Source organism: Heterocephalus glaber, unplaced genomic scaffold, assembly GCF_053883595.1.
Source record: "Heterocephalus glaber isolate CG9 unplaced genomic scaffold, H.glaber_assembly_v1.0 deba00000818, whole genome shotgun sequence".
Taxonomy (NCBI): Eukaryota; Metazoa; Chordata; class Mammalia; order Rodentia; family Bathyergidae; genus Heterocephalus; species Heterocephalus glaber.
This window is the reverse complement of record NW_028258164.1, coordinates 14,809,298-14,833,549: the sequence shown is the minus strand read 5'-3', so window position 1 is coordinate 14,833,549 and position 24,252 is coordinate 14,809,298. Positions and strand designations below refer to the sequence as shown.

Genomic DNA, 24,252 nt, shown 5'->3' with positions numbered 1-24,252 from the left:
AGACCCAGAATTGCAAAAGCAATCCTGCGTAAGAAGAGCAAAGTGGGAGACGTCACAAGCCCAAACTTGAAGTTATATTATAAAGCTACTGTGTAAAAACAGACATGAGGATCAGTGGAACAGAATAGAGGATGTAGAAACAACCCCAAACACATTCAACTATTTGATCTTTAACAGAGGGGCCAAAAACACACACTACAGGGAAGATAGCCTCTTTAATAAATGATGTTGGGACAACTGACTGTCCATATACAGAACATTGAATCTAGACCCATATCTCTCACCATGTACTAAGTTAAAATCAAAATCGATCAAAGAACTAAATGTTAAAACAGAAACTAGGCTGGAGATTTAACTCAGTAGTTCCACCACCTGCCTTGCAAGCGCAAGATCCCGAGTTCAATCCCCAGTACCTAAAACAAAAAACAAAAGAGAGAAACAACCTTCTGGAAGACAAAAAAAGTAAAACTCTTGAAGTCATAAGTGTAGGCAAGGACTTTCTGAAAGAACCCCAGATGCATAGGAAATAGTACTGAGAATCAAAACAATGGGATCATATCAAATTAAATAGTTTATGCACAGCAAAAGAAACAACCAAGTTTAGAGACAATCCACAGAATGGTAAAAACTTTTCATCTATTCCTCAGACAGAAGACTAATACCTGGAATATATAAGAACTCAAAGAATTAGACCCCCCCCCCAAGTAAAAGACTTAATCAAGAACTTGGCAAGTGAAATGAATAGGCACTTTTCAGAAGTACAAATGGCCAATGTATAATTGAAGAATTGCTCGACATTGCTGGTCATTGGAAAAATGCAAATTAAAACAGCATTGAGATTCAGTCTTTCCCCAGAAACGATGACCAATTTCAAGAAATCAAATAATAACAGGCCAGGGATTTAGCTCAGTGGTTCCAGCACCTGCCTCACAAGTGCAAGGTCCCGAGTTCGATCCCTGGTACCAAAAAAAAAAAAAGAAAAAAAGAAAAAAATCAAATAATAACAAATCCTGGCCAGGCTACAGGAGTAAAAGGAAACCATTCTACATTGTTTGTAGGAATGTAAACTTGTACAATCACCATGAAAATCAGTATGGAGGGGCCGAGGATTTAGCTCAGTGGTTTCACCACCTGCTTCGCAAGCACAAGGACCTGAGTTTGATCCCTGGTACCAAAAAAAAATCAGTATGGAGATTCCTCAACTAAAACTAGAAATTACTTTTGATCCAGCTATTTCAAGAACCTTCCCAAAAGAATTAAAGTCATAATATTATAGTGATACACGCACACCCACGTTTTTAGTGGCACAATCTTGGAAGTGGCCTGTATGTCCATCAGCAGATGAATAGACAAAGAACATGTGGTGTTTACACGCAATGGAGTCTTACTCTGTCATAAAGAAAGATAAATGAGTTATTTGTAGGAAAATGGATGTACCTTGAAACCATAATGTTAAGTGAAAGAAATCAGACACATAAGCTTAAATATCAAGTGGTTTCTCTTATATGAGAAACTCAAAGTATAAATAAGGAGCAAAATAAAAGATAGTAGGAAGTAGGGAGATAGAGCTTAAAGGTGAAGGGGGTCAAGAAAGGGATGGAGGGGGAGGAAAGGGGATGAAAAAAAGGAATTGCCAGGCATGGTGGCACATGTCTGTAATCCCAGCACTAAGGAGACTGAAGCAGGAGGATCACCCTCAATTCAAGGCTGGCCTGGGTTACATAGTAAGTTCAAGACCAGCCTGACATACACAGTGAGACCTTGTCTCAACACACAAACACACACACACACACACACACAAGGAATTAAGATGTGTTATGTACATGTACCAACTCCACACAAGGAATGTAAACATTATGTAATGGAAACGTACTAAAACAAACAAACAAAAAAACTAAGACTTAATATTAGGTCTATGACTTTAAAAAGAGAGAAAACACTTCTGTCATTTTCTTTTCACAAAGCTGATATGTCCAACATACATCCTTTACACTTATCACCAAAACAAAAAACATTCTCAAACTTCAAAACTAGAAAAAAGTTATTACTTTAAGAAGATGGCCAGGGATTTAGCTCAGTGGTTCCGGTGCCTGCCTTGTAAGTGCAAGGTCCCAAGTTCGATCCCCAGGACCAAAAAACAAAAACAAACTTTAAGAAGATACTCCATGTTTATATTACATAATTCTCCTTTTTCCTTCAAGTACAGAGTTTCCAAATATCCTAATTTTAATAGATTTATTAAATTTAATAATTTTAATAAATTTAAGATTTAATAATTTTAATAGGTTTATTACCTATGAATTCATATATTTTATGAATTCTAGAATTTTTATGACTTTCTAGAAGCATGTCAAGCATCATATATAGTCCAAGTATATAATCATATTGTGGCATTTCTTTGGGGCTGCCACATCAACCTACTAAAGGCTCAAATTACTCTGGCCATTTGTCATATATCAGCCCCAGTTTTTTCCATGTTTATCTAGCAATAGGTTTTTGTATAGTGTTTTGCTAAGTAGACTTGGTATAAAGAGATTATTAACCAGTTCTTTTTATTTACATGTATATATGGTCTCAAAAACATAAATTCAGCAGGGGTAAGTTCCTTGCTGCCTTCCTGGTCCACTGTTTACTGAGTGTAACAGACCAGTCAAATTGTCTCCTGTGTTGCATGGACTCATCTTTTCTCTCGCAAGGACTGTGTTTTGAGATCCTATCAGAAGTCTCCCCCATTTCTTTCATTGGCCCTTTCAATAGGTTCCTCCCCTCAGTTTCTCTCTTTATTGTCTTTCACCTTCCTAACCACCTTCACCAGGTTGAAGCCCACAGATCCCTCCAACCCCACCTTAGCCATCTGGGAGTGTGTTCTCACAGATGGGACACCAGCCAGACACAGGAGGGCTCGGACACAAAACAGCAAAATCAGAAGCAGAGAGGAGGGAGTGACTCAGACAGAGAGAAGGACAAAGGAGGAAGCACCCTGGAGGACAGAACCAAGATGTGCATCAAGTGGATGGTACATCAGACTCAGGAACCCAACCAAGCAAGGTGTCAGTCCCAGCTTCTATGCTGGCAGCAAGAAAATACCTTGGTCCAGCTCAGCCCATGTCAGTATGTGCCAAGATGGCTCCCTGTAAAAAAAAAAAAAAAAAAGATGGCTCCCTGTAAATGTCTTCCTAAGGCAACCATGTCAGCTGCTCTGTTTGGAGCAGAAGTCAGGTTGGCAAAAGCTCTAGAGCAGCATGGGTCCGTATAAGACCAGTAAGTGACTTTGGTAAATAACTGCAAACAACACGCTTTCCCCCGATTTATTATATGCTTGAGTTTCAACTGTGAGACAGCTTACATTTGGAATGCTCAGGGTCCTGCCACCCCAGGAATTCAGTGGCAGTGAGCAACAAAAGATTAGGAATTGTCATTAAGGGGGAAAACCAACACTCCCAATGTAGGTCATTCTGGTTGTATTTCTTATTGCATTTCCCATTATTCCATGATGTTCCAAACTTGTTCTCTGGTGCCACCATCTTGAAGGACCAGGGGACTTCTTAACTATTAATAAAAATGACTTGTTTTCCTTTCATTAGCTGTTCATAGATGCCTCCAACTCTGGGAAGACGGTATCCAAATACCACTGAAATGACTTGCAACCCAATCGTTTCCTTAACTGAACACGTTCGCTGATGTTTCCATAAGTCATGGATTTCAAACCAGGGTTTCGAAGAAAGAACTGCTCCTAAATGAAAATAGTCATTTCATTAAGTCAAACAAATCTTTGATAATCAACATGATATCAGACATAGCAGCATATGTTGTCATCATCTCAACTGCGGATGCCCTTCCTTCTGTGTGGGGAGCAAGAGCAGAGATACCTATGGGACCTCAGAGCAACTCGCCAATACTGAGTCACTGTCCATGCCATGGCACAGGTCAGGTGACACAATGGAGTCCAGGGAGACTGAGTTCTGCTTCTCAGAAGGCAAAGGAATCACAGCTACCTACTGTAGTGGCCTCTTTATTCTACTCTCGACAACTCAAGGACCAATTAATACTTCCATCTTTTCAGAATAAGGGATGGTGTGGTGGCTAGGGGAGAATGGACTCTAGGGCTAGGGGAGACAGACTGGGTTCCAGTTCTGGCTCTGCCACTAATTACTTGTGACGTTGGCTGAGTTCTTTGTGCCACCTCCCATCATGAAGTCACTGAGAACTAAGCACTTTATGTGTGCAAAGCCCCTGGGAGAAGAAGACTGTCAGGTTTGTGTTGGTCCTTACTAGCACATCTGATTAAGATCTGATGTACTTTGACTTAGGAAGCACTAAGGATGACTGCCTAAAGGACTCCACTAGTTGTATGTTAAGGGAGGCATTCTAAGTAGACTGAAACTTCTTTGGAAGCAGAGCCTTTGTATTTTCATCTATCTGTTCCCTATGGTTGTCATGCAATATAGCAACAGTACTGAAAGAGAAGGAGCTGCCTTATCAAAGTTACAGGCCGCATAGTTCCCAGGGTGGACTGGTGCAGAGCATGGGACAGAAGTGTGGGAAGGTGTCATCATTTTGGCAAAGTGAGGCATGGGTGGCCCTTGGGTAACCTATTTAAGTCCAAAGCCCTCTCATACCCAGTCACCCACTAAATTTTGCAATGTGCTGTGTCATACAATCTGTTGATTGTCTACCTAACATTATGTGCTTTTAAATTAACTTTTTGGCAGCTTATGCTTTGCTAAATTGGCCAAGCCACTCAGGAATAGTTTGATTCAATTGCCCAGATCTATGATGAGGACTCATAGGAAACCAAAAATCAACAAATGTGAAAATGAGCTCAAGTTCTCTCATAGCTAAATGAAATAGTTATTTGAAACATTGGGATATTATTTTAGTCTATCATATTAGAAGAAATATACAGTTTAATTATAAGCAATGTGGGGAGATGGGCACTGTCATATACATTTGATGACAGTGTACACAGAGAAGGGACAGTTATTCATCAGGATTTTTTTTTTTTTTTTGAGATAGGGTTTCACTATGTAGTTCAGGCTGGTCTTGAACTCACTATGTAGCCCAGGCTGGCCTTGAACTCAAAGTGATCCTCCTGTATCAGCCTCTTGAGTGCTGGGATTACACCTGCGTGCTACCTTGCCCAGCTCTCATTTTAAACACATTAACTCATGCCCCCAAAAGTCCTAATCTTGAGATGTATTCTAAAGATATATTTGCATAAATGTGCAAAAATATATGTGTAAAAGATGTTCATTTCAATGTTGCCAAGAAGTAACATTGGGGATGATTAGAATGTTTACCAGTGGGTCCTATTTATTAACAGGATCAATTTAGGTGGATCCATTTGAAGGAAGTATATAAAATAATATTTTTATATGTCCTGATTTTTAAAGATAATCTAGAAGTATGTTTTCAAAGCTTTTCTTTGGTACCAGAGATCGAACTTGGGTCCTTGCGCTTGAGAGGCAGGCCGCAGAACTACTGAGCTAAATCTCCGGCATATGTTTTAAAATATAGTAACAAATGAAGAACATTTCAGAACAAAATATTATGTGAATCTAGTCATGAAAAAGAAAATAATATTTTCTAGTGCACATGTGTGTTAATAAGCAACTATAAAGACTAACTCTGTAATTACCTCTGAGGACTGGAACACAGGGCTTAGAAAATTTACTTTTCCTTTTATATACAATACTTCAGGACTGTTAAAACTTTCAAATGAGCATAGTTCACTGTTTTAAAAATAATTTTTTAAAAAATCAAGAAATATAATAAACATACAAAAAGTACATAAAATATAAACGTGCAACTTAATGATTTGTTGAGAACCAACCTCAGTAACCCCAACTCAAGAAATAAATATGGCCAGTGTCTCAGAAGTCCCATGCCTTCTCTTTCCTCATCATAACCTTCTCTCCTTGTTTAAATGCTATCTTGATTATGTTCTTTCTTTCTCACTTTTTCACATACAAATTTTATAGTTTAATTTTACTCACTTTAACATTATTGAAAGAGAAGAATACACTACATATGCTATTGTGTTTGCTTTTATTCACTCTTACATCTTTAAGGTTCACCCATGCTAGGAGAGATGGTAGGAAACAGGGAGATAGAGTTTTTGAAGATGAGTAAGGGGCTCAGGGGAAGCAGGGAGAAGAGGGGGAGGACAAGAGAATCTAAATGAGCAAGGTAAATATAAATATATATTTATATATATATATGCCAATTCTCTAAAATAGCTATTATGTACTGTAAACATATACCAATAAAAAAAAAGATTCACCCATGCTTCTCTTGTGTGCATATCTACAGGTGGTAAATTTCACAACTATAACTTACAGTGATTAACTATGCTACCTGGAGCCATTCTACTCTAAGATGAAGATTTGGATCACATTCAGCTTTGGCTAACACACACAATGCTGTTTACATTCTTGTTTCTGTGTCTCAGTCCCCAAAAGCATTAGAAGCAAATTTAAAGATTCAGCTGGGTGTAGTGGTTCATGTTTGCAATCCCTGCACTCTGGGGAGCCCAGGCAGAAGGATTCCAAGTTAAAGCCCAGCCTAGACAACTTAGTGAGACCTTGTCTCAAAATAAGAATTAAAAAAGGAGCTGGGAATGTAGCTTAGTGTGAAGGTTCTGGATTTAATTTCCAGCACTGAAAAAATAAAATTAAAATATGATTTGCACATAGGGATGGGGGCAGAGAGAGGCTATTTGCTTTGGGAATTAGGGGACAATTCTTCAGGAAAAAATAGTTTTGAGGAGGAAATATTTATCATGTTGGTTTGTTCATTTCTGAGACACTTGAATTTTCCTGAAAATTAAAATTATTTATTTATTTGTTGGTTTCTTTGTCCCCTTTGGGGTACTGGGGATTGAACTCAGGACCTCGTACTTGCCAGGCTGGCGCTGTGCTACTGAGCTAAATCCCCAGCCCCTAAAAATTAAAATTTGATAAATGAAGTGCAAGTAGGCCAGCTTGGAATGAACTAATTGAGAACAGGTCCAGGGAGGGGTAGATGAGTAGTTGAGGGGGCGCTGTTGTGCTACAGAGAAGAGAATAACAGCCAGGTCTGGAAAGGCAGCAGGATGCATCTTGGGCACCTGTCCCCCACCTTGTATTCGTCCAGCCAAATGTGCACCAGCCTCAGATAGTTCCGGGCTACGGCTTTCCTGAAGGTGCTGTCACTTCTCGAACTCTTCTTTGGGATATGTCCCACTCGGGAGCAGGGGATTACAAAGAGTTGACCTCCACACATCCAGATCTAGACAAAAGAAAAACAAAACACAAGTGAAAGTGTCTTTGCCAGCAACAGGCACCTGCTGGGTTCTGTTTACAAACATCAAAATGGCTAATGTTTATTAAACTTGTTTCACTTAATCCTCATGACAGTCCATGATTACCCCCACTTTGCAGATAAGGAAGATAACACAAAGATGAGTTAAGCAGTTTGCCCAACTTCACAGACCGGGTAAGTGGCAGAGGACTGGGCTCAAGTTAAGGAAGTCTGTTCTGAGGGGCAGCACCCTGAGTGCCAAGGACTCTACTCTCGTGCTAAGTATTGTCTGGTATAAGTAATTAGAGAAATGCCAGTCCTGCCTGGATTCAGTTATTTGTGCATCCTTTTGTACTTAAAACATAATACTTATTTTTAAATTTTATTTTAGACAGGGTCTCATTGTGTAGTTCAGGCTGGCCTTGAACTTGAAGGGATCGACCTGCTTCAGCCTCCCTAGTGCTGAGATTATAGGTATGCTACCATGCCCAGTTTAACACCTATTTTTAATAACTTTTTTCACTATATGAAGGTATGATATAGTCATTGACAACTTGGCAAATACAGGAAAGCACACCGAAAAAAACGAAATTCACTTCTCATCCCAACATTCTGGGTTAGTCAATATAATTCAGCTGTGGATACAGAGACACAAACACACACAACATTAAGATAATTTTCTCTGTTCATCTGATGTTATATAAAATTATTTAAAAAGTCTCACGTGGTTTTGGATACTTTGGTAGTTTCCAATTTCTATTATTATAAAAAAGACCATGAAAAATGCCCTTATCCTATAAATCCTGGGCCCGGGATTTAGCTCAGTGGTTCTACCGCCTGCTGCTCAAGGGAAAGGACCCGAGTTCGATACCCGGTACCAAAAAAAAAAACAAAACTAAAACTAAAACTAAAAAAAACCCTATAAATCCTGTGCAGGTGACCTGCACCCTACGGTGCATTTGCCAGTACTCTTCTGTTTATTTGAATTCAGTGGCTTCCACATGGTTCCAGTCCAACCAGCACCAGATTGCTTGGGTACTGAGTAGAAATGCAAATCCCTGGGCCTAGGGACCTCCTAAGCCAGAAACCAGGGCTGGGGTCCAGCACTTGGGGCTTTTTTTGGAGACAGAGTCTTACTCTATTCAGTCTGGCCTTGAACTCACAGCAATCCTTCTGCCTCAGCCTCCCAAAGGCTGGGATTACAGACATGCCCTGGCAGTAATCAGGGCTTTAACCTACTCTTGATGTGATTCTGTTCCACCTAGAGGTGGATGGCCGTATTCCAGTTGATCAAGACCATATATCCTGATTCTGCAGACAGTTTTTGAGGAAATCCACTTAATTGATTTGGAAACAGTAAGAGGAAATAAAAATCTTCACTAAAAACCATTCTGGGAAATATCGCTCAGACAACAAGAAGGGATACTAAAATGGAAAAGCTTAGTCAATCAAAAGAGAGTACGTTAGAGAAACTAGGGAAGCAGAACTTCTGAAATCACACAAGGCCTGATTGATTACTGATATAGCCAACCCCTAAAGTGCTTTAGAAATACCAGAATTCAGTCGGGTGTGGTGGCACATCTGTAATTCCAGCATTCGGGAGGCTGAGGCAGGAGGATCACCATGAGTCCAAAGCCACCCTTCGCTACATAATGATTTCAAGGCCAGCCTGAACTATGTAGTGAGACCCTGTCTCAAAAAAAGAAAAAAAAAGAAATACCAGAATTCCCCACCTACTGTCTAGAAAACTCCTCCAGAATGTAGAGCCTTAAGCCAAACATCCGAAGATTTAGGTTCTTCGATCAGCCCTGCGATGCTTATGATTCGACAGATCCTCTCTGTATCTCATTTCCATCTGTACCCGGGTGATACATATTTGCTGATTTAAACTTCTGTTCTGGGGTGCTTAGTTATAAGCAAAAGCAGTGACAGGGATGAGGTACCTATAATGCTTTATTCTGTTTTCTTTTCTTTCTTTCTTTTTTTTTTTTTTTTTTGGTACCAGGGATCGAACTCCGAACCTTGCACTTACAAGACAGGTGGCAGAACCACTGAGCTAAATCCCCAGCCCTATTCTTTTCTAAAAAGTGAACATGAAAAAAAAAAGTGAAAATGTAAGGATGTTTGGAAACATTAATATCAGGTTCAGAAACAGTATAGAGCTGAGCTGGCTGGATCTCAGGACCTGAAGTTGAGAATGAGACAGGAAGCAATAGGTTTGGAGCACAGTACTTGTGAATTCTGTGAATTAGGACAAATTACTCAACCTCTACATCTGTTTCCCCATTAAAAGTAAGAGATACCTGTGGCAGCTACCTCACAGGTTTGCTGAGGATTAAATGAGTTAATAGCTGTAAGCCTTCATAGCAGTGAATGGCAGGTATAATAAGAATTTGTTAAATAAATAAAATGCATCATATCCTTTACATCTTCAATATTACTTCTTTAGGGAACTCATGTAAGATACACATCTTCTCCCAAATGCGGGTAGGTTCCCCTTTTATATGATCTCATAGTACTCTGTATTTCTCCTTTGTGTTTATCAAAAATTGGGTTAAATAACTGATACCTCAGTGGAATAGATAGCTCATGGCACTGGCAATCACTTTCGTATTGTGTACTGCTGTATTTTTGCACCCAGCGCTGTGCTTTTCACACTCAATTGCTGAATGAATGAAGAGAGTTGTAGCTCCTGAATACCCAGCATGCCGCGCAGCTTGACTCAGAGGATGAGCTCCTTAAATAAAGGCTAAACTGAACTTTAAAAGAACCCTGAAGGCTGAGTGTGGGTGTACGCACCTGTAATCTCAGCACTTGGGAGGCTGAGGCAAGGACTGCTGAAGGTCAAGGCCACCCTGGGCTACCATAGCAAGTCTCCATCTCAACAAAAGAAAGAAAGAAAAAGAAAAAAAGAAAGGCCTAAGGGGAACTATAGGTTGGGATTTGCTGCCAGTCGGGTGTTAGTTACAAGTGTGCAGGCTGTTGCAGGGATGCTATTAGGATGATTAGCAAGGCTGCCGCCTAGACTCTGGCTGATCTGAACAGCTGTGCCCTGCCAGGTACTCTCCCTCCAAGGACGACTAGCTCAGGGCAGAGGTTCCTTCACATCATCTTGGCCAACACTGTGGCTTCCCCTTCCCAGGTGCGATATGGCTGGAGGCCAGAGCCTCAGAGAGCACAAGGGTGAGAAGTCGGCCAAGGGAACTGGGAGCCACTGGGCTGCGGAAGTGAGGTCTAGGATGCGGGGGAGGGGAGGTTCAGGCTGCTGATTCCCTGGAACGAGGAGGAACGGGAAATGAAGATGCGTGTGCAGCTGTGCAGATGATTCTTAGGAAAGACAAAGTCGGAGACAGCTGCAAGTGTCAATTGCTTTACTGGTTAGCAATTTACACATTTGTAGGGGGCCTGGGATTTAGTTCAGTGGTGCCGGGAGCCTGCCTCGCAAGCGCAAGATTCTGATTTCGATCCAGGTACCGGAAAAGGAAGAAGAAAAGAAAGCAATTTACACATTTGTTTATGAAAACAGAGACCTAAGCATACTTAAAAGATACAAAGGGGCTGTTAGGAATGGAGTGGTTGAAACGCTGGAGTAGGGTAATTAAAATATCAGAATAGCATGTTCGTTGTTCATTTGCTATCTATGGGAAGGCACAGACATAAAAAGGAACACACTTGCTTTTTAAAATATGCATGTGTCACTTGCAAAATAGACTCTATTTTGAGACACAGATGTGCTTATTATTGGTTCCCAAATGGGGGAAATTCCTTTTACAAAATTATCAGAGGGCAATGCAATACACTAAGGGATCATTGACTAAATTGAATACACAGTGGGAAAAGCATAGGTACCCTAAAATACTGCCTGGGTCAGAAAGGAACCGATCGACGGTGGGGGAGGAGCGAAGCAGTGACCTTTACCAACTTCCTTCACACAGAGCTGTGGAACAAAGACACTGGGCTCGCTGGTCCTACATGCATCTGAAGCTTCATGGAAGAAGTTTGTGCTTAAAAGAACGTTAAAGATGAATGGACAAGGCAGCCAAAAGAAGGAAAGAGAGAGAAGATAAAATACCCCCTCAAAAAAATCAAAAAAAGAATATAACTACAGAGGCAATCAAAAGCATCCATATAGTTATAATACATAAATTTTCGGGCCGGGGATTTAGCTCAGTGGTTCTGCTGCCTGCCTTGAAAACCCAAGGTCCTGAGTTCGATCCCTGGTACCAAAAATAAATAAATAAATAAAATTTCCATGCCCTACATTAAAATAACAAAACATATGGTAAGAGTAGTTAATATCTTATTAAACACTTTCAAGTTTTGCAAGGAACCCCATAAATTATTTACTGTGTGTGACACGGGAATGCTACTAGATGTCCAGTAAAATTTAGCATAATGATCACAGCATTTTCTATGACATAAAGTCAGATTGCACTGTTTATATACAAAGGTAACCATTTATTATTTATTTTTTAAGACAGGGTCTTGCAATGTACCCCAGGCTGGCCTTGAACTTTCAACAATCCTCCTGCCTCAGCCTCCCAAGGGCTAGGATTATAGCCATGCACCACCATGCTTGGCTACAAAGGTAACTACTTAAAACAACAAAATCTGGGCCGGGGATTTAGCTCAGTGGTTTTGCCGCCTGCTGCGCAAGCACAAGGACCCGAGTTCGATCCCCAGTACCAAAAAAATCCCCAAAAAACAAAATCTGAATTACCCTTAGTGAAAGTCCCAAATTCTCTGCTCCCCGAAGATCCATGTCCTTGTCGTACTGTCCAAGTTCATAAAAATAGGGCCTATATATAGCAAAAATTCCACCAGCCATTGCAGGTGACCTGGTATAGGGACATGAAATATTATAAACAGATGCTACAGAGACAATAATCATGAGTTTTCCTAAAAATTGTTTTACTCTTAGTGAAACTTACAGTTAAAAATTAGAAAACAACTTTATCAATACAGTGGACCCTTGATTTATGAGCTCAATTTGTTTGCGAGGTTTTAACTCAAGTTGGTTGTAAGTCAAGACTATTTTTCCCATAAAAAATAATGGAAATACCCATAATGCGTGCTAAACCTCCCAAAGCACCCCTTAACTTTTTCATAATAAAAATGGGTTGTACAATGTATGTAATTTACCAGAAACACCAATAAGTTTCCTAGTGTATTCACCAAAAAGTTATAAAATGTGCCTGGTTTACCAGAAACAATTTCATACTATATTCACCATTCAAGTTGACATCTTTGGCTTGCAGGAAGGGAGCATGAAATGGAGGGTGGTTGTTTGGAAGGTCAGTACCCTTCTGTAGGAACATCAGGAATCTGGTTCTGTGGTGTCCTTTGTCTCCTTGGGAGAGTCTGTAGCCCATTTGGACTTGCTTCTGATCACTAGGTCTCAACCTTTTCAGAACCAAAAACTGGCCTAAGGCTGTCTGTTCCTGTCTTTTCTTTAACACTGTTCTGTAGTATGACATGACATTGTCATTAAGCAAGTGAATGCAGTGATTGGCCTTTTCTCTGTCTGGGTGGGTCTTCTCTACAAATGTTTGTAGCTCTGTCCCTTTTTGCAGGGTTCCCTTTATTTCAGAACTTTGCTGCACTGATTGTTGATACTCCCCTTCTTCTTCAGAAAGCACCTCAGCTGCTACTCTCTGTTGCTCAGCCAGAAGTTGCTGAAGTTCCTCTGAAGACAGTTCTTGAGTGTTCTTCTACCTGTTCCTCAACATGACCACTGGCTACCTGCAAGCCTATGGACTCTGCTAAAGTGACAATGTCATCAACCACAGGATCAATTGAAGACTCATGCTCCTCTCTATACAGCCTTCAAAGTCTCTCCTGTATAATTTTAGGCCACTTTCTTCTAGGCAGATCTCAGTGTCCTTAGAGAGACATTGACCCAGGATTTCTCAATTAACCCCACACAGGAAATGGTGTTGTAGTGTTCCTTCCAGAATTTAGGAAGGATTAAATATGTATCTGAGATCTGAGACCATTTGGAAGCACTTCAGGAACAGTTCCTTGGTGTGTAGCTTTTTTTTTTTTTTTTTGGATACCAGGGATCAAACTCAGGACCTTGCACTTGCCAGGCAGGCATGGCACCACTGAGCTACATCCCTGGCCTGTGTATAGCTTCTTAAAGTTAGCTGTAGCCTGCTGGTCTATATGCTGCAGTAGAGGAGTCATATTAGGTGGGAGGAACTTGACTGAGAGCCATGGGAGTTCTTCAGCCAATTCTTCTTTCAAATCTCATGGGTGAGCAGGAGCACTGTCCATGATGAGGAAAGCCTTGAGTAGTAAACCTTTGTCCTCTAGATATTTCTTAACAGCAGGACAGAAAGCCTCCCTGATCCACTCAAGAAAAAGTACTCTTGTTACCCAGGCTTTTTTTGTTAGATCTCCACAGGACCCCTAGCCTATTCTTCATGACTTTATGTTTTCTGAACACTCTAGGGGGTTCAGTGATAAACTAGGAGAGGTTTTATCTTGAGGTCACGACTCCCGTTGGTACACAGCAATAAGGTTAGCCTATCCTTCATAGGCTTATGTTCCCTGGCGGTCTAGTGGCTAGGATTTGGTGCTCTCTTCTTCATAGGCTTGGGGCCTACCATTTTCTTCTCTTCCTGGATAATGTATGTTCTCTTGGGCATTTTCTTCCAGAAAAGGACAGTTTCATCATGGTTGAAAACTTGATGAGAGCAAAAGCCATTTCTCTGTGTCATCGTTTCGAAGCAGTGTATGTAATTTTCAGCAGCCCTTTTATCAGCACTGGCTGCTTCACTATGCCTAGTTACACTATGAACCACAGCTCTCATTTTAAAATGGGGAAGCCATCCCTTACTGGCATGAAATATTTCACCATTATCACTTGTTGATTGATTATCCTTTATGAGATCTGCATTTATAGCCCTAGCTTTTTCACAAATCATAGACTCAGATAGGCTATAACCTGCCATCTGCCTTTTGTTTATCCACACTAATAGCCTTTCTACCTCATCTAACACTGTTGATTGTGACTTACTAGCACAATCTAGCCAGCAATACTAGCTTCCTTATACAAATCTTTTCTAAGATTGTCAAGATGGTAGATTTCAACATGCTTGTACATATTACCACATTGGTCACATAAATGCTACTGTAATATTTCTCCACAATTTCCTTCTTGTTTTTGATTGTGATTGCTTTCATTACCTTCCCTTCCTTCCTTAGCATCTTTTCTAGCTTTTTGGGGGCCATTTTGATAGCAGTAATTGTAGCAGTTATATAAAGCATGGATTGAAATCACGTCCACAAATGCATGAATCTGGGCTCAGACTGATGCTTACCTATACTTTTCTAGCATTTCAAATCTTTGTTTACAACCACACAAGTGGCTGCCACTCGGGTCATAACTCAAGACTTTGATCATAAGTTAAAATTGAAATTCTTGGGCTGGGGATTTAGCTCAGTGGTTTTGCCACCTGCTGCGCAAGCACAAGGACCTGGGTTCAATCCCTGGTACCAAAAAAAAAAAAATTGAAATTCTGGTCATAACCCAAGTTGTTCGTATGTGAGGCTCAAGGGTCCTCTGTACTCAAACTATCTTAAAATACATCTAAGTATGTAAAATTACTATATTAAAAACCACAACTACATAAGAGAATTGGTTCATTTAATCCCCTCACTGCCCTAAGAGGTGGGTCTTACTGTTATTATTGCCATTTTACAGATGAGGACACTGAGTCTGAGAGAGGTAATTGACCCAAATCAGAGATGCCTTAATACCCATTTTGAGCTACTATTCACTTCGTGGTGTGTGCACAGCACCTCCTGCTGGTGCCACTGTACGTGGCAGCCCTAAACAGCTAAAAGTGATGGTCAGTGTGACTTGAGTCTTTCACCAAAATGAAATGCTGCTCCTCAAAATACTGACAGAGCCTGTGTAGCATCGTAGGTCCTAGAGAATCAAAGCTTATAGACCATCTCTATTTGTGAACATAAATGTCAAATAACATTCTTATATATTAAGCACTAAGTGAGTCTACTGACAATGACTGATTACAGGTGTTCAGGGTTAGGGCAATGGGGAAGATGGTTAGGAATGGTGTTCTGAGGGATTTAAGATGTGTGCTAAACCTTTGAGAAAAGGGCCTTACAGAAGGGAGCAGAGAACCCAATCACCCTGAAGATGAAACCACGTAGCTGACTATACGATCTTCCTCAGGGTTCCTGCAAAGAGTACTACATTGCTTCTCCAGGAGCCCTTCCAGTTCTTAGTCTTTACTTCTTCCTTGAATAAAGAGGTAGAGTTGCAGGTGAAAGTCACAACCTTCAAATTTGGAACAATGAAGTGAGAATTAAAAGCAACTTGCACTGTTCTCACACTGAAAAACATAATTTCCAAAACTAGCAATATAGAAAAATCACATCCATCTCAACTTAGGACATTGCACATGGAAACCCTTGGATAAATATTTTATGTATGAATTTGGCTAAGATACCTGCTCCCTCCAGGCTAGCCACAGTGTGGGCATTTGGTACATTAGTAATATACAATTTGCCCTTGAGAACAAAGTTCTGAAGATAAGCATCAGAAATCAGAGAAGTACTAACTACTCTTGTTTTCAGGGGAGGGGGTTGCTTGCTTGTTTGTTTTCATTTATTTTTAGACATGGTTTTGCTATATAGTTCAGGCCTTGAACTCACTATGTTGCCCAGGCTGGTCTCAAACTCATGGCAACCCTCTTGCCTCAGCCTCTCAAGTACTAAGATTACAGGAGTGTGGCACCATGCCTGGCATATCCTGGTTTTTTGATCTAGGGTGAAATGTACATTTTCAATTGAAGAAACTTACCATCTACCAAATTCTAGTATTAAAAATTCAATCCAACATCCAGAGATAATATTAGCCAGACATAGTACCACATGCTTGTGATCCTAGCTACTCTGGAGGCTGAGGCAGGAGAATAACAAGTTTGAAGCCAGTCTGGGCAACACAGTGAGACCCTGTCTCATAACAAAATACATTTTTCTTTGGTTACCCAAGAAATGCAAGGAATAACCCTTGAAAATTATTTTTTGTTTCAGGTCCCACCACACAAAGGTATTTTCCTGTGATCAGAAGAAAGCTCACCGGATTGGCATAATCGGACCTTCTGGAGGGTGCATCTCATAAGAGAAAATGGTATCCCATTTAAATTGGAGATCCCAGTCAAAGGCTCCTCTCACAAGAGGAGAGAATGTGTACTGCAGGCTCATGTCGTCAATGACGTCAATGACGTCAATGACAGGGCACACGACCATCTTGGAGTCCCTGGTGATGGCAGAGAGCAGGGGCTCCAGCCACACTCTGTTGACCTCACAGTGGCTGTCGAGGAACACCAGCACCTCACCTGGGGGGGCAAGAACAGACTCGCCTCAGTGCTCAGAGATGCGACCCAAGTCCTAGCTTGATGTGCTGAGTATTTGTCAGCACTGCTTATGTGTTTGGCTCTTTGGTTATACTGAAGGAAACAAATTTGAAGACAATCATTGTAGCTCGGCCTTCAGTGATCTAGTTAATTTAGCAATTTAACTTTTGTGGAGAGGATGCCTTCTTAGGCATCAACTTTGTGCTTGGGATGCAAGGATGCCTAACTGGTTTTGCTCGTGGGCTCAAACACTAACGAGGGTCCGTTCTGCTCAGAGAATATGGGAATCATGGGTGGGGCCAAAGTACATTTGATGGGCTCAAATTGGAAAAGACCTCAAAGTTCAGGGATTCTCCTCAACTTTTTCTTCTGTCATCCCTTTTCCACAGGTCCCTCATTTGACATAAATTTCCCCACATAATTTTTTGTAAAATTCTCTTATAATCATGTGCTCTAAGTGAAGTCCATGTCTAGAAGACCAGCCATGTTTAGCACATGCCTGTGATCCCAGCTACTCTGGAGGCTGAGGCAGGAGAATCACAAGTTTGAAGCCAGCCTGGGCAACACAGTGAGACCTTGTCTCAAAATAAAATAAAATGGGCTAGGCATGTAGCTCCATAGTAGCGCGCCTGCCTACCACACACAAGGTCCTGAGTATAAGCCCCCACTACCCCAGGCACACAAACACAGAGACAAAGTTAGCTGCTCTAATTAAGCACTGGTGCTTTGGGGGAAGAAGCTGATGTGTTGTTTCTTTGTTTCAGTTTAGGCCTTCTAGAAGAGACCTCGGGGAACTGATTTAAAGCAACCCAAATTGTCAGCCCCTCTTCTGGGCGACCTAGACCAGGGGTCCCTACAAGTTTCCTCTGTGTTTCCAGCCCTCCCATCACCCACATCACCGCCTGAGCGCCACCTCCTGGCAGATCTGCTGGGCATTCGATTCCGTAGGAGCGCAGACCCTGCTGTAAACTGTGCATGCAGGGGATCCAGGTTGCCCCCTCCTCTGAATCATCTCAAAACCGTCCCCTCCTCCCCAGTCCCTGGAAAGATGGTCTCTCAAGAAACTGGTCCCTTCCCTCTGCCATTTAAACGTGCAATTATGAAGAAGCATGATTTTGACGTGGGCACACCCAGGACCCTGCCACATTCAAATGCAGGACAAGTCTCTCGGGTATGAACACGTGCGTCTCCCCTTCCTGCTCCAGTTTGGGGAGACGCTGCTTTGGAAATCACCCCTGGTGCTCTCCTGGCTCGCTGCAAGGAATGAACCTTTCTCTGCTCTTTTATCTCCAGGCTGAACTTTTGGTCATTTGCCTTTTCCTGCAGACCCAAAGCACAAGTCATTACAGCTCCGTGCCTCAGCTCGGGCACCCTGTGGGCAGCGTCCAAGCCACACCGCCAGACTGTCAGGCGGCAGTGGACACAAAGGATGAGAAAGGATTGGGGCGACAATGATCGGGAGGACCAGGGAATTGCTCCTGCCTTCTCTGAGGTTTTACTTTCTGTGGTTTCCATTACCTGTGGTCAGCTGCGGTTTGAAAATATTAAAGGGAAAATTACAAAAATAAACAATGCATGTTTTAAATCAGGCAACGTTCTGAGTGGTGTGATAAAATCTCACACAGTCCCACTCTGCCACACCCAGCAAGTGATTCACCCCCTGTCCTGTGTATCCATGCTGTAATGCCACAGGTCAGCTGTCCTGGTGTCTCACATAGTGCTTGGGTTCAAGGAACCCTTATTTTACTTCATAATGGCCGAGGGCACTAAGCCACAGCATAAAACCCAGGGCAGATGACCCTGGTGCCGTTTGTCAGTACCCAGGGCACGCAGGAAAGCACACAGCACTGTGCAGATGAGATTAGCACTTTCTGCAGTTTCAGAAAACCACCAGGGGCTCGGAACGCATCTCCAGCTGACCAAGGAGGACAACTGCATAGGCTGGAGCACACTTCTGTTTGAGTAGAAGCAAGAAGGCCAGGGGGACAGGAAGTGACCAAGTTTAAGAGAGAGCAGGGACCTAATCCTGGGAGGCTATACTAGAAACACAGAGTCACTTCTCAATAATGCAAATGCCGTCGGCTCAGCAAGATGACAACGTCAAATATGAATGCACCTGCTAGCAATGTATGAAAACTCACATGGAGATCCAGTGGGGACAGTTTATTTCATATAACTTGATTCCGCTTAGGGTGGATAAAAATTAAATTAAAAAGAATAAAAGCACATGGACAGCACCTGGTAGGTGATAAATGAATCCTTGATTGAATGAGTGAATTAATGAATGCATTAATGATGGGTCACTGGCTGCTGTCCACACAACAAGGCTCCACAGCTTCTGATCTGGGAGTGTCTGGCTCAGGAAGCCCCCCCAACAATCACCGGGGTGGCTGGGGGCAGGAGGCAAAGGTAGGTAGGCAGATAGGTAGATGACAGCACAGGGAAAACTACAAGGAGAGATGGGTAGATAAATCCACAATAGTGGTCGAAAGCTTTAATATAACAAAATTAAATGTATGCATAGAACCTACAGCCACAAAAAGAAAATATGCATTTGTTAAAAATATACATAGACATTTTAGAAAATAGATCTTGCTTTAAGACACAAAGGAAATGCCAATTTCCAGCCACAGTACAATTAAGCTAATGGTAAACAAAAAGATCATTTTAAAAATCCCTTAAGTTTTTTTCCTTGGGTTTAGAAACTTTAAATTTCACCCCCCTCGAAAAAAAATCTGAATTAAAGAGGTAACCAAAAAACATTCCCAGGGACTGGACAATTTATAGAGTAATTTTATGTAAATTTTCCAAATACAGATCATGAGCCTTACATAGATTTTTAGGGGGAAAAAACCCATACAGTTTATTCTATGAGAATAAGAAGGCAAAGTATAAGAAAACAGTACAAAAAAAGAAAATCATAAAATAATTTTACTTTTGAACACATATGCAATGTGTTTGTACGGAGACAGAGAAGGCTGGGAGAGAGAATGTGTAGAGGTTAACACCTCCGTCTAGTGAGGAGAGGAAGACTTCTAATGGGGCTGGAAGTGACCCTGCCCTAAGTCCAGGCTCCCCCACCCCTAGTTCCAGTGGTTCCCCAGGGCCTTCAGCACCCAAAATGCCATCTCAGTGTTTGGGTCCAGGGAGCTCAGCCAGTGATGGGGCAGACATCATAACCCTTGCAAAAGAAGCTTCCATTTGAAATGGGAAACTGACACATTTAGAAGCAGTGTAAGGCTCAGGCCTGCAGACACAGGGAAGGTCTCCAAGAGGACTGAGACATCTGTGACCAGCCACTCACCCTTATCCCCCGCAATTCCATACCTGAAGCGTGCGCTGCTCCAATCATCTTTGCTCGAATCAGCCCCTCTCTCTTTTTGTTTCTTACCAATTTAACCTTTCCTCTCAAACTTTCCAGATAATAATTGAGCTTTTCTTTCAAATCATCTGGAAAAAACAACCAATACTTAACAATTTATAAACTGTAATGATGAAAATTAAAACAATTTATTATTATAATTGATTTCTAAAAACCATGCCATTGCACAGAGGTTCTAACTTTAGAAGAAATTTCTATGCTCCTAGTGAAATGTCTCTATTTTTTAAAAATCAATATTGAAATTTTAACAGAAAAAGTATGAATGACAGCACTTTGGTGCAATCTGATTTTGCTACTAACCACACAAACTGCATTGTAATAACAATGCTTTTAACTTTGTAGCGATCCTCAGGGGAGTTATTAGACTACTGAGCCTTAAATTCCTCATCTGTGAGAAGGGATGCCCACCATGTTCCTGGCAGCCCTCTAGGGAGATGAAGAAACACAACCCAGGACAGAACCTGGTACCCTAGAGTTGCTCAATATTTGGAGGCTGAGACCAGGTGAGATGGATACAGATGCCCTGGAGTTCTAAATCCCAAGTCCCAGGAGTGAGGAGCATTAGTTCATGGTTATTGTGGCAGAAGGCAGGACCCTTTTCCTTGTCTTTAAGAGTGCCATGGGCCTGCAGGGAGGGTTGCAGGCTGCTCGGCCTCATGGAAGGGTGGACAGCTTCTCAGCACAGCTTTCTGCAGACCTCTGTAGCAGCTGGACCAGGAGACTCTGGGAACCAGACCTTGGGTCAGATAAAGCCAGTGGCGGCTTGCTGGGGTTTTCAGAAGATGTCATTATGTTGCTAGCTGGTGATCAAGAGGGACTGGGATGACGGGAAAGGTGGATGATGGCAGGTCATGGACATGTCACTTGTGTAACTTAGTAGGGCCAGGTCACCAGGCCTTTGTTCCCTGCTACCCTAAGCTGAGGGAGTCCACTGGAAGAACTGATGGGCAAAAGCCTGGGATGACAAGCCTTGGTCCAAAAGTGTCCTGTGATCCACCATGAAGTCATTGGGAACTAAAGGCAGGTGTAAATACTGAGCCCCGTAAGAATAGCTCCTTGTGTCTGTGTTTGATGTTCTGCATGGGGCTAAGGCCAAGGTCCACGGGAAGCAGAGGCAGATGTTGGTCTGGCAGCACACTCAGTGACCCTGCTAGTCTCTTATGAAAGGGACCAAAGTGCACAATGAATGTATGAGCACTTACTGAGGTTAGGGACTGAAAGTTTGTGCTCTTCCCCCCTATACATTTGTCAAAATGTAATCCCCAGTTGGACAGTATTTGGGGATGGGGACTTGAGGAGGGGTCAGGTCATGAGGGTGGGGCCCACATGAACAGGATTAGTGCCCTCATAGGAAGAGGCCAGAGAGCTCACTTGATTTCCTTCTGCCATGTGAGGATATAGTAAAAAAGACATCTGTCTAAAACCAGAAAGAGGACCCTCAGTAAGAACCTGACCCTGTGGGCACATGGTCTCAGACTTCTCACTTCTAGAACTGTGAGAAATAAACGTTGCTTAAGCCACCAGTGTATGGTGTTCTGTAAGAGCTTTCAGGCTAAGACACTAGCCATGTCTCCAACTCATGATGAGGGTCCACAGGGCGGGCAGAGGTGGCCTAAGGTCCTTCTTGGAGCTGTATCCCCGGGCAGGACCCTTGCACTATGGGCTGAGCCCGTGTGGCTTTACTGTGACTTCTTGCCAAACATGCTCAGCGCTTTGAGCAGCAGAGGCAGCCAGGACAGCTCTCCACAACCTTCCCACGAACAAGACTGGAAATAAACAGTCCTGTGGCCCCTGATGTTGGCAATGCCCATGGGAGTGAAACTAATATGTGACAGGAGCAACCTGCAACATCTACAATTTCAGTGGAGTTTCACTGAATCACAGTCCGGAGCCACCTCTAGTCTCTCCCTACAGGGTGAACCTCCAGGATGTCTTCTTCCTCTGCCCGTTCTTCTTCTGGTTCACAGCTATCCAAGACCACATCGTTGCTCTGGCACTCCTGGCTTGCCTAAGGTTCACACTCAGTTGTAAAACAAACAACTGATTTTAGATTCTAAGAGTGCTTAACCAGATTTTGCGCTTATATCGCAATTCTTTTAAAACCAATAAGCCTTGAGGAATAAGCATTTAACTATTCATTGGTCCAATTAGAGTGTTTTCATGTATAGTATACCTGGATCAGGTCATTTCCTCACCAGTTCCACATATTCATGAGATAGGTTCAAAGAATGCCCTTCACAAATAGTTTCCTTTTATGCCTCTGGCTTTATGCCCACCCAGGCACCCCTCACCCTACCAACTCTACACTCATGCATAAGCTACCTGAAACACAGAAGTAGCCAAAACTCACCATGCTTTCTCTTGCCTCTAGGTCTTTACAAGGTGCTTCCTCTACCTAAATTCCCTCCTCTCCACCTGGATGACTCATCCTTCCATCCTCCATTTACAGGTCACTTCTTCCAAAGCCACCTCTAAAGATGAGGCTGGTACCCCTGGTTGACCTTGTGGGAGCTCCATCAGGGACCGGGTCCTCCGTGTCCACCATATGCACTGAGAGCACCCAACACCACACCTGCCTCCACACCCACAAGAGCAACCTTGTAGAAAAGGTGCTCAACTCACCAGGCAAGCACCACTTCCCCAGCAAGGGTGAACAGTCCAGTCGATGCCCCATCTTACCAAATTCGCTTCCATCATCCACCAAAATGATTTCTTCAAGGAGATGAAGTGGCGTAAGAGTCACAACACTGGACACTGTTCGAAGCAAGGCATTAAATTCCTCATTATAGAAGCAAATGATAACACTGGCAGTCGGTAGGTGAATTGAGTAATGGTTGTAAAGACATCTGCAGCAATAAAGAAGGAGAAAATGAATCATCTAAAGGACTTGAATGTTTGGGCTTTTGTTCAAATATCTTCCCTTATCTTCACCTCATCCTTAAATTGATGATTATGACAATGCAATGACAGGACATCTAAAATCTAAATTTAAGGTGCAAAATCTTAACTTCTATGTTCTAATACTTTTGGAATTATTTACTCCTTCTTAATTGTTCTTTCCTGACACTATTTTGATAATTTAATTCTACTTTAAATATGGCCTAAATATAAATTATACCCATATTTTAGCGTTTGTTAAAATAAATCACTAAATTTATACACTGAAGGATCACATTAAATTTATTACTGGCAAGAAAGTAGACACATAGACCAATGGAACAATAGAGAGCCCAGAAACAAGCTACTGTGCTATGACCAATTGATTCTCAAGAAAGATGCCAGGAACACACTGGAGAAATAGCAATCTCTTCAATAAATGGTGCCTGGGAAACTGAATATCCCCACATACACAATGAAATTAGACATTCATCTCATACCACACACAAAAGTGGACTCATGGTACATTAAAGATGTAAACATAGAACTTGAAACTATAAAATCACTAGAGAGAATACAGGGGAAAGACCCATGACCTTGGTCTAGGCAATGATTTTTTGAATATGACTGCAAAGGCATGGCAACAAAAAATAAATGGGACTGTGTCAAACTAAAATCGTCTGCACAGCAAAAGAAACAATGAGGACAGTGGTGCAAAAACCCACAGAATGAGAGAAAATACTGCAAATGATACATCTAATAAGAGGTAAATATCCATATTCAATAGTGAGAAACAAATCACCAGATTTAAAAAAATTGGCAACCCCCTCCCCCATAGACATGTTTCAAAAGAAGACAAATCACCACTAGGTATAGGGAAAAGTGCTCAGTATCAGGGTAGTGGAAATTAAAACCACCATGAGATGTCACTTCACATGTGTTAAAATGGTTGTCAAAAAATGAAAGCTAACAAGTGTTGGTAATAATGTAGAGGAAAGAGAAACTTAGTACACTGCTGGTAAGAAAGAATATTATACATCCACTGTGGAGAATGGTGTGACCCAGCTACGCCACTTTTGGATCCAAGGGTATGGAATCAGTAGGCTGAAAAGCTACTTGTATTTCCATGCTCTTCAGAGCATTATTCACAACAGTCAAGGTACACAATCAGCCTAAGTGTCCACCACTGGATAGATGAACGAAGAAAATGTGGTGTATGTACACAATGGAATACTATTAAGCCTTTAAAAAGAAAGTAATCCAGTCATTTGTGATATGGATGGATCTGCAGGACATTACACTAAGTGAAAATGAGGCAGGGAC

At 41.8% G+C, this 24,252-nt stretch overlaps 1 protein-coding gene across 3 annotated transcripts in view; it reads right to left on the bottom strand.

The window, feature by feature from the left end:
• Nucleotides 1–3,294: 3,294 nt before the first annotated feature.
• Galntl5 (polypeptide N-acetylgalactosaminyltransferase like 5) overlaps nt 3,295–24,252 on the bottom strand; it is a 96,806-nt gene continuing 75,848 nt past the window's right edge. For 2 of the 3 annotated variants that reach the window (XM_087207711.1, XM_087207712.1), the window contains 6 exons: nt 22,675–22,898; nt 19,998–20,120; nt 16,394–16,652; nt 12,002–12,119; nt 7,120–7,269; nt 3,295–3,733 (listed from right to left, as the gene is read on the bottom strand). In XM_087207711.1, coding sequence (XP_087063837.1) covers nt 3,581–3,733; nt 7,120–7,269; nt 12,002–12,119; nt 16,394–16,652; nt 19,998–20,120; nt 22,675–22,898 — 1,027 coding nt within the window. In that variant the 3' untranslated portion in view covers nt 3,295–3,580. The remainder of the gene's footprint in view (nt 3,734–7,119; nt 7,270–12,001; nt 12,120–16,393; nt 16,653–19,997; nt 20,121–22,674; nt 22,899–24,252) is intronic. The other variant, XM_013078075.3, reaches the window with a different exon arrangement.